Source organism: Triticum dicoccoides, chromosome 2B (assembly GCF_002162155.2).
Source record: "Triticum dicoccoides isolate Atlit2015 ecotype Zavitan chromosome 2B, WEW_v2.0, whole genome shotgun sequence".
NCBI lineage: Eukaryota > Viridiplantae > Streptophyta > Magnoliopsida > Poales > Poaceae > Triticum > Triticum dicoccoides.
Window position 1 is genome coordinate 76,718,613 of NC_041383.1, and position 10,379 is coordinate 76,728,991.

General features: G+C 46.9%; 1 protein-coding gene across 3 annotated transcripts; it reads right to left on the bottom strand.

Moving 5' to 3' along the window:
* Nucleotides 1-3,310: 3,310 nt before the first annotated feature.
* On the bottom strand, nt 3,311-10,127 carry LOC119362233. Of its 3 annotated transcripts, none has more exons than XM_037627432.1 (9): nt 9,809-10,127; nt 5,313-5,596; nt 5,173-5,241; nt 5,019-5,064; nt 4,753-4,828; nt 4,624-4,660; nt 4,245-4,359; nt 3,811-4,003; nt 3,311-3,415 (listed from the first exon to the last, which is right to left on the bottom strand). In XM_037627432.1, exons 5-9 carry the CDS (start codon nt 4,813-4,815, stop codon nt 3,344-3,346), a joined length of 480 nt encoding a protein of 159 aa, XP_037483329.1. In that variant the 5' UTR covers nt 4,816-4,828; nt 5,019-5,064; nt 5,173-5,241; nt 5,313-5,596; nt 9,809-10,127; the 3' UTR covers nt 3,311-3,343. The 3 variants fall into 3 exon arrangements, with proteins under 3 accessions (XP_037483329.1, XP_037483328.1, XP_037483327.1); XM_037627431.1 differs by having other exon boundaries at nt 4,910-5,064; XM_037627430.1 differs by having other exon boundaries at nt 4,753-5,064.
* Between the last annotated feature and the right edge of the window lie 252 nt (nt 10,128-10,379).

Genomic DNA, 10,379 nt, shown 5'->3' on the forward strand with positions numbered 1-10,379 from the left:
TAGCGTCGGAGTCGTCGTCACAGCTTGAGGCCACCCGCGACGCATTTAACACTCGTTTTGGCACCTCTTGAGGTAGACATACTTCCAGTTGGGAACCTGGTGCTAGTTATCGTAGACGATGCATGCACACATGGGTCTCTGGGATGGGATTAGACCAATTTGATAGGAAGAATTATTAACATTCATAGTACAAAATCAATACTTAGATGCGTTGTGAAGTTAATTTCCATATTATATTACTTTAGTATTGTATATATTGATATATTTTCATATAAATTTGATTAAACTTTACAAAGTTTGACTTCGAACAAGCCATATATGCGAAGTAAAATAGAAAAGGGATGGTCTGAAGATGAGTGTGTCGTTCTTCAAAACCACCAAGAACTTCTTTTGTTTGACATGGCGACTGAGGAAACTGCGTCAGAGGTGTGTGCAGAGGAGAATTTGGGTGTTCTTCTTTCCAAAATTCATCATGGATGAGTGGAGTTGTGGCATTGTCAATTCTTCTTCTTCTTCTTCTTCTTCTTCTTCTTCTTCTTCTTCAACTCCAACCTCTTCAGCAGTTAACTGAGGCTGGGGCGATGATACCATGTGTGACGTCGCTTTTGTGTCAACATCAATTTCCTCATCTACCTGCTCTGAGGAAGCAGCAGGAATTTCTTCACCTTCACGTTCTTTAGAGAACGGAATTAGGCGACGGTGAGTCTCTTCAGCTGTGGGTGGCGTTGTGGCCAATGGCTCAACATAAATTGGTGCAGTTGTAGCACTTGCATCAGTCTTCAACTTCTTCACAGTTTCAGCACTAGCGGGATCTGAAGATTTTCTTTTCTTTAGATCGTCTTTCTTGGCAGCCTTGATCTTCTTCACTTCTGATGCAGAAGGAAGAATGGTTTTCTTCACACGTGAAGAATTTGCAGGAGAAATGACTGTTGAGTTGACAGGTTCATCAAGAATCACTGTTGCAGAAAGAGTTGTTTCGTCAGGCTCTACAATTTCTTCAGCCACCACAATTTCTTCAGGCGGGGGTGCAGAAGAACTGACATAAACATTTTGATTCTACACTTGTGCAGTGAGCCGATCCTTGGGACCAAAGCAATAATCTGCTTCTCTGTTGAATCCATCTTCCATCTGATGAATTTCAGATTGCAAGGCCAGCAGTTCCGCATGAGTAATTGTGAGCATCTTTTGCTTTAGTTCACGCTTCTTCTTATACCGATCCTTGCGGATCTGATGAGCTTGCTTACTTGCATTGGGCCGTGAGTTTCCATTATCTTCTGTGAAGAGATCTCGCTTGGAATTTCTCTGCATTGGAGAAAAACACAGTGAAGACGCCCCCTCTCCCTCCCGAGGCGCTCCCGCGAGCGCCGTCGGGAGGCAACCCTCGCGCCTCGCCTCCCCCTGCCTCGCTGCCGCCGGGGGCGCCGCCGACCAAAGGTCGTGTGGCCGAGGCGGCGGCGGGGCGGTGCTCCCCTGCGCGCGGATGGATGGCGTCACCGGCCGCCTCCCTCCTGCCCGCGGCGTCGGGTCCCGGCCGGCTCCTGCTCCGGCACTCCGCCCCGCGCCCTTGTGACCCGCCAGTGACGGCTCCTCCCCCCTGCAGCTCGTGGGATCTGGTGGTCAAGGTCGTGCTGGTGGCGGATTTGGGCATCCCGGCCCAGACCCGGTGGATGTGGGGGTCTTCGCTGTCGGGGTGGCCGTCGACCCCGTGGAGGTGGTGGTGTGGCGATCGGTGTCCGTGCTGCTCCGTTGCGGGGTGGCGGGGCTTCGGGTGGTTCTGACCAGGGCGTGGAGGCGCAGGTGATGTGGTGGTGGCAGGTTGATTGCGGCAGCGGCCAGATTGTTCTGACGTCGGCTCGTCTGTAGGCTGCCTGTGTCGGCCTTCGACCCTCTCCTCGGCGTTCGTTCGCTTCTCTCGCCGGAGGGCCGGCCTTCCCCCGGCCGAGGTCCATCGACCGTCTCGCACTCGGTGCCGCTGGACCGAGCTGGTCTCGCGCCCGGCAGCAGGACCGTGCTCGACTCGCGCCCGGTGTAGCAGGACGATTCGATGGAGGCTTGTTGTGGCTAGCCTATTGGGTCTCGGCGCTGGGTCCGGCCAGGGGTGCGAAAGGCGGATCCTTTCCGCCCGTCTCTGCGGTTGGGGTAGCGGTAGGGCTCGAGGGACTTGCTGTCAAGGTCTTGGATTCTGGGGCGGCGGCCCTGGTGGTGGTGGCGCGGTGCTCATGGGCAGAGCTCGTGCCTCGGTGCTGCCCGACTGCCATGGCCGTGTGGGCTGCATGGTAGCCGGGGTGTGGCGTTCGGTGGCGGTGAGTGTTGGCCGGGGTGAAAACCTACTCTATTCGGACGGACTGGCGACGGCGAAGGTCACTCCCTTCTTGAAGGCGCCGTCGCGGCTATCATTGCCCGTCGTGTTGCTCCAGGGGAAACTCTGATCCTCGGACCGGGCGGTGGTGGCGCTCCGGTGCCGTATCCTTCCTGAAGGCGCCGCCTTGAAGCCCACGGTTCGTCATATGTGGCTTCACTTCTTCGTGGTGTTGACGGCTGAAGCCCCCGGTGGCTCTTGTAGTGCTAGGGAGTGTGTTGCTGCGCTCAGCGCCTATGTATCCTGCCTTGGGTGTGTGCGTGCGCGTGTTTGTAGTGGGTGAGTGCGGTTGTAGCGGGCACTGTTGTTCTATGCTTTATATATAAAGCGGGGCGAAAGCCTTTTCCGGTAAGTGATCTCGCTTGACTAATCTTTCTATCAAGGCGTCAGGTCTGAAAATGTTACTCATGTGTAGTAGTGATCTATAATGTCTTATATTTTATACTTCCTTCGTCCGAAAATACTTGTCATCGAAATGGATAAAAAAAATGTATCTAAAACTAAAATACGTCCAGATACATCCTTTTTTATTCATTTTGGCGACAAGTATTTCTGGACGGGGTAGTATTTGTTTACAGAGGGAGCACTTATATGGGTATTGGTGTTTTGGTCGAGTCGGTGAGAGCTTCTGTAGCAAGCAAGCTAGATGCTCGGTTGAAGGGGTAAACTGTAGATGCCTAATTGGGTTTCTGAATCTTACCGTGTTTGTGGATGGCTAATTGGCAAGTGTTTGTCCTTCACCTGGTCTCTACTGTAGCACCTCTCTTATTCAGTGCCTTGACCAAAATCAAAGACGAGTGATTTCTCCATCTAAGAGTTGAAAATGACCAACAAGGGTGACGGTCAACTTCTTAACATGCGAAGTTAATTCAGTTCGAGCGTTTCTTCCACTGCTCCTTCAGGCTGACAAACTAGCATGATCTTTGTAATTTTCTTCTCCTTGGCTGCAGGCAGGGGAAGTGATGCACAAGTTAACACAACTTATTACAAACACCGGATGAAATATGCCAAACAAACAACGTGGAACGGGCGACAGAAGATCGAGTGCTGGTCATCCTGGAAGAAGAATTCATGTAGAGAAGTGAGTTCATGCCCAGTTTCCTCAAAGCCTTGAGATGAAACGTACTATCAAGTTTCTTCCTAATTTGGTTGTTATCAACAAATATGCTTGGTTGACTGTACAATTCAGTTGAATTTTCTGTTCAAGTCTGTGGATTCCCAAAGCGAATCTTTACCGCATGCCTCTTGGCATCAAGATCAGTCTGAAGGTGTTTCTTAACTCAAGTCTGACAGCAGGTCAGTGCACAAGTATAGTCCTTTTTTAGCAAGCAAGTGTTACTTTAGAGAAAATGCACTAGGAAATAACAACTCTGAAAGGTAAGCTTGCGTCTGAATGTAAAAAGCTCATGTATAAGCAATGGATGGAAGTAAGTAATCACAGTTCATCATACATGGAAATTGGGAGGAGCATTTGTTGTTGGGGCAGGTCCTTCCTGCACTTTACCCAAGATGTCTCCAGCTGATACTGAGCCTGATCTGATAGCATCGGCCAGCTTCCTCTGCAGTGTGAACAGGCCAATCCGTCTTGAGGCGACATAAAGAACCGCCAAGGAGAACACGAGGAACCCAGTAGTCAGGATGATCCTGCAACAGATATAGTCAGAAACTGGCACCAACCCAGGCAGTATTTTGCTTACACAAGCAGAGCGGATGGAAACCAAATGCATATCACATCGGGACTAGTAGGTACTGTATATGACTTAAACCCATTTGTTCAATTTCTTCCGTTTGACTGAAAGACCCGAACCAAGACTGCATGACCATATCATAAACGATTGGTAATAAGGCTGGTTCTGAGTAAAGCAAAAGATTTGATGCTGCATACCTATCAAGAACATCTTGCCGTTGCATCGTGGAGAGCAAACCACGGGTGCGCATCAGCAGAGAGCGGTGCCCTTGATATTCACCTTCAGCCTTTCGGAGAACACTTGGCAATCCATCTGCGTACAAAGAAATTAAAATTAGCTAGCAACTTGGCCTTGATAGGTCTGGAAATGCCTTAAACGGCAGAAAAAGAATAGTTCCTATTCATATGGAAAACAAGCAAAGACTGCCATAGTTCCTAAATAAAAAATTAATAACCACAAAAAGTATATAATCAAATAACAACACATTTGTGAGGAAAGGTTGACCAAGCTTAAATGCACAGATTCTTACAACCGAGCCTCTTAATTAAGCACAGGCTTAATCACAGGAAAACTTACCAAAAGTTGACAAGGTATTAGCACTTCTTCCCACTTCCTGTCAAAACATCTATAGTAAATTACTTCTGGACTTACGACTAGGAAATCATTACCATATGACATATCGACTGAACATGCAGGGGTGCTAACCTGAACCATCAACTGCCGAGACCGACGGAGGCTGTCAGTAATACTTTCTGCAGCGGAGGTCATCCCAGCCTTTGTCCTATATCATTTAGCAGGTTCGTGTTCATTGTACAAACATAAATTACAGAATTATAAACAATAAAATATAGAAAGTTGGTACTTTAATTAGTGCAATGTGATTTGATTTTGAGGTCATATGGAAGTGTTACATCAACACAACGATTTCCAATAATACAAAGGCCGCATTTAATCAATGTACTGAAGATTACGCCTCCGGATAGTGGACTCTTCTCCGCCTCCCAGAAGAAGCTCCCTCTAAGATAAGGCAAAATAGAATGTGAGAAGGCCTTAAATTAAAGAGGCAAGCTAGCATTGCTCAAGTAATAAAGTAGATCAAATTAACTCTGAAGAAAAATCGCACACCTCTTCTTGAGCAGCTTTTCCAATGTTCACTTTTGCTTGCAAGTTAGCACTCCTCAGGTTCACGCGCAGCTTGAAAACACAAATTCAGTTATGTATAAAAACTAAAGAAGCAAAAGAATTCTTTTCTAAGAATAGCTTACCTCTGATATTTTTCCTTCCATGACCCTAAGGTCGCCTGGACAGACTGAACTTCTTCAAAAGTGGGTAGCTGCTCTGCTAGAAGATCAAGCCTGCACTGCAGTGCATTGAGCAATTGCAGTGCATCCAGTGCAGAACCGTTCAACCTAGGAAGAGAGCTCGCTTCTTCTGTCCCCTTGCCCAGCTTCACACAGGATTCAATAGCAGCAATGCACACCTCAAGCTGTGCAACTACTCGGCTCCATTCCCTTTTCAGGTTTTCAACGGCTTGTGTGACCTCATCCATCTGTATTATTTGAATAGATCAATTGCGAATTTATTATGCTGCTACCAATGAAGCAATAACTGGTTAAAGACGAGACTTGTTGTAACAAAAACAGCAGTATCATGGAAGAAACTTTCAATTGGACAAACAGATGAACCGGCAGTAAATCCAACTATAAATTACGCTGAGCTGGGCTGACTTCATTCTGATCATCGATTTTACCACCTCAACAGGAGATTATCGTCCCAAATGTTCGCTTAGCTAAGGAAAGTGCAGGAATATCTGCCCCAAGTAGCAGAGACCTAATCCGCACTAGAAAATACTGAAGCAAGAGCTGGTGCTCCAGCTGCAGCACCCATGGCTGGAGCAGTAGAGCTCCATACGGATGGTTATGGAAGTCCAATTTAGTGGATCCAACTCAAAACCACTCGAACCTAACGAAATGATCATAAGAAAATAAGGCCGCTCGTGGGCATTGCCGCATTAGTCGCTTATATCTAGCGGCCGTTCTCCGAGAACCCCATCCCAGAGACTTGCGTGCGCATTGTCTACAGCAGCTAGCATCATGTACCCAACTGGAAGTGTGTCTTCCTCAAGAGCTGCCAAAATGAGTTTGCAACGGTGTTCTTATCTTGTTGAAACGCGTCCCCGGCGGCCTCGAGTTGCGACGATTGTTCTCAGGTGGCATGACAAGAAGCCGACGCTATAAGTATAAGGTCCGGCAGAGTGCGCGGCACGATGGCGACATGTGTCACATGGTCCTTCTATTCCACGCCAACTGTATTGCTCTATATCTGCACACCAAGTGTTTGAGTATATGCATATAACAATTGACAGGCGAACGAAGAATCTCTTTTAGTCTGTCAACTACCTTTGAATTTCTAATTTGTCATCTTTCTAATCTGACAGTAGTAGTGATGCTACTTTTACTTGCAGAATGAGTGAAACACTATGATAGATTAGACACCTTTGTTGCCTTTATCTGTCTATAAAACCGCTTATGCAACTGAAGAGAATTGGAAGGAGAGATGGATGGCACTTGCATGAGATGTTAACAGTGGGCTCTCTGTTATGTCTAAGCGACATTATCCTATCCTGCTGTTATAGCTACTATTTTCTCATGTCCATGCCATGGACCGACCTCTACAGGGGCTGGGCTTCTTGAGACTATACTGCTTCAGTAGTACAGCGTTCAAGCCCTTTCATGTTTGAGGTAATCATCGACTGAAATGTCTTAGCAACTAAAGGCATAAAATTTTGACTTAGGATAACTAGATGGACTTATATTTCCGGCCTGAGGAAGTATGTCAAAGTGAAACTGTAACACAAACAACTGTCGGCACATGTAAACAATTATCTTACTCCAGATTTGGTAGATCCCTTGCAAATTTAATACAAGTGTTTAAAGCATCTACTACAAGTGGCTCTCTGTAGATCCAATCAATCTACAGAGTTGCTAATCCCCATCACGATTGAGGGAGAGAAAGTCAAAGTTCTTGGGAGCCGGAGAGTACTGTGCAGAAGATATCTTAACAGAAGACATGGACTCCGCCCCAAGTCCCCTTATTTATGTTGGAATCCCTCTAAGATGTATAGTCTAATTTATCAGATCACTGCTTCAAAAGGAGTACTAGTTGGAGGAAGCCATCACCATAACCTGTGCAAACCAGACTCGTTGACCTCCAAGACACAACTCCACAAGAGCAAAACACACACATCTCACCATGGAGCCGGGATCCAGACAAGATGGATCTGTCAATATGACGAGGGCAATGGAGGCTTTGTCCCCTTGGTTGAACCACCCAAGGAGGACGATCGTCCAGGTTGAAGTTCTGGTAGTGGTAGCCGCTGCGCTGCTGCTTCTCCAGCTCATCTCGGGCTCCTGCAAGCGGCGGTGGCATCATTCCTTCGTCAAAGTTGGCCTGAGTGTGTGTAAAACACTTGTGTTCCCTCTCGTCTTCTTCACACTGGGTATGATGCAGTCTTTCCCAATCAAGAGTTCTTCGTATCCGGTTTGGGCTGTTGTTCTCATGATGGCTTCAGTGGGCACAACGGGTGTCGAGCAATATGATTTCAATGGCAGCTTTGGCAAAAAGTACATGCAGGTTGTTGTCGAGTTCTGTAAATATTCGTTCTATGGATTTATGATGGCTATGCTAGTAACTCCAAGGCTAACTCCATTTGTACGCAACAATGGCACATCAAGTTCCAACTGTGTCAGCTTTCTTTCTGGGGTCGTTATAATGATAGCTTGTCTTGAATCCCTGGGGTTAACAATCTTGGGATACTGCAAGAATTATTGCCACACACTAGTTGCAGAGAGAATGGAGAAACATGCAAATGATCATCCCTGTGACTCTGACCCCGAGAGCAAGAAGGGCTACAATTACATAGTCTTGGAGCGACCCATTTTTATCATCGACCATTTGATGTGGAAGCACGATCACTGTGGCAACTCAGATCGATCAATTACCGTTGACCAGATATGGGATCGTTGTGGCAACTCAGCTGATGGCAAAGCATTGAAAGACTTGTGCCTGTCATATGCCTTGTGTCGGCAACTCTTGAAACGGCGCTACTTTGGGGAAGTCTGTCCCGAAGCCAGCATTCTTAACCGCCACGATTTTGTCTTCAAAAAATTGTTGTCATCTGAAGAGAATTTTCTTCAGGGAAAATCAGAAGGGAGATTCAAAAGAGCATTCAGAATTATCGAGGTTGAGCTGGGTTTTTGCTATGATTTCTTCTTCACAAAGTATCACTATACCTTTCTATCGACGGAATCACGGCTACCATTCATTCCAGCTGTGATTTTACTCAAGATAAGTCTCATTTTAACGGTTGGAGTGTTTGCCTTCAGAAAATCATTGGTTCTTGAGACACCAAATCCTATAATAGAAGTACACAGTACAGCCACTGATTACATCATTACTCTATTAGTTCTCAGTACAGTCCTTGTAGTGGAACTAGCGCAAGCAGCAATTTATCTGGCTTCAGATTGGGTTCAGGTATCACTAGCCTGCAGGTATGACAATTGCAATGCAGCCAATTCACTTATTGGAAGAGTTATTGGCTTTCTTAGAAGGGTTATTATTTCTGGGGCGTTGAGAAAGAAGATTGACCAGGCATCACTTATCCAACAAATAGCAGACCCAGTAGAGGTTTCTGATGCAATGAAGGGAGCTATTGCTAGGTCACTCATATTAACTGGTGGCAACCTAACCAATGGAGAAACGTCACTAAGGAAGAACCAAATTTTTGAGGTGTATTATTGGACATTCAAGGATCACTCTCTTGGCATATCGCAACTGAATATTGTCATATTGCTGATGATCACAGAAATGGGATTACTCGAGATAATGGCCGAGATGTTGCAGTTTATTTGTCTAGATACTGTGCGTACTTGATTCAATCTGTCCCAGAACTGCTTCCGTACCACGAGGTGGACATAAGAGAGATGGAAATAAAGGTGTTAAAAGAACGTAAGCAGCTCTTTGGATCCTATAAACATTCTGAGATTTACGATAAAATGAAGAAGTTAGAAGGGACAGATGAGGGAGATGACCCTGGGACAGTCTTCAAGAAAGGCGTCAAGCTTGGTAAGCAGCTCGCGAGCATGCCAGAAGAGCTTCAGCACTGGAAGGTGATGGGGGATTTCTGGGCTGAGACAATCGTCTATGTCCCGCCCTCGCACTCCACCGCCAAGCAACACATGCAGCATCTTGAGAATGGCGGGCAGTTCCTCACCCATATCTGGGCTCTGCTTTCTCATGCCGGCATCCTGAACCTTAACAGGGACAAGGATCAGGGGGCATGGACAGAGCCTGTATGATTCAAAGCGACAGCAGAAGAGCCTCCGTCGCCTCCCTTTTGCCACAAGCTGGTTACTTTGTGATTTCCCATCAGCATTTATTTTCCAAAATGGCAGTATTTGTGTGTTGGCCTTTCTTATGTCTGTAATATGAATAATGAATGATATGTGTGTCTCCCGTGCATGCTGTGGGTCTCATCGTGCTTGCAGTATGTATTTCAGAGATGTATTTCCCCACATTGTACCTATCTGATCTGAAAACTGAAAAATGGTTTGGCCATCATTTGGAAAAAGAATTCTGATCCAGCATGTATACACTGCCGCGCTTCTGCTGTGCAGTATGTGTTTAGTCGTGGAGTTGAAGGATCAAATAATTCAGATTCTCACACTAATAATTCAGACTTCAGTACAGGAACTGGACTTACCCGAGAGTGCGAGGGGGTTGCCGACGCGGCGCCTCCTCACCCTTCCGCTTGGTTGCTGCAGAATTCACCGGAGCGACGCCGCATGCTAGGTCCGCGTCGATCTCCGGTCGCCGCCGGCCGATCTCCTGCTTACCGCGCCAAAGAACGGAACGGCATCCTCGAACTCGGCGGTGGCGCAAGGCAGGATATCGGGGATGGAGCTCGACTCTCGCGGAAAGGACCGCCGCGGTGGTGAGCTCACTCGGTCACTCCGGTGGCCGGCGTGCGATCTGGACTTCTGGAGGCTGGGAAGGGAAAGGAGGCGGAGTGGAAAGCCCGCTGAAACGTACCCATCCATCCTACTGCCACTTCGGCTCAACCAAGTGCGAGTAAGTGGGCTAAACGAGATGCGGCCCAATCATCCCTGCAACCTCTTTTGTTTTTACACTACTGGTGGGCGGTGATATGTACCCCACTGGGAGCAACGGACATCTTTTCCCTTCGTATTCCTTTCACATAATTTCTTTTTGTCCCACTCAAAAAAAAACATACTTTTTTTTTGTTTTCTTCTCTATTTCCAAGAAGGCTCTAA

Excerpts from the sequence above, each read along its gene's own strand:
- LOC119362233 (XM_037627432.1), bottom strand. The coding sequence starts at position 4,815 with ATGACCTCCGCTGCAGAAAGTATTACTGACAGCCTCCGTCGGTCTCGG. Across the intron at positions 4,360-4,623 it reads TAATACCTTGTCAACTTTTG|ATGGATTGCCAAGTGTTCTC; the intron begins GTAAGTTTTCCT and ends CTTTGTACGCAG. Across the intron at positions 3,416-3,810 it reads ATGCTCCTCCCAATTTCCAT|GATGACCAGCACTCGATCTT; the intron begins GTATGATGAACT and ends TTCTTCTTCCAG.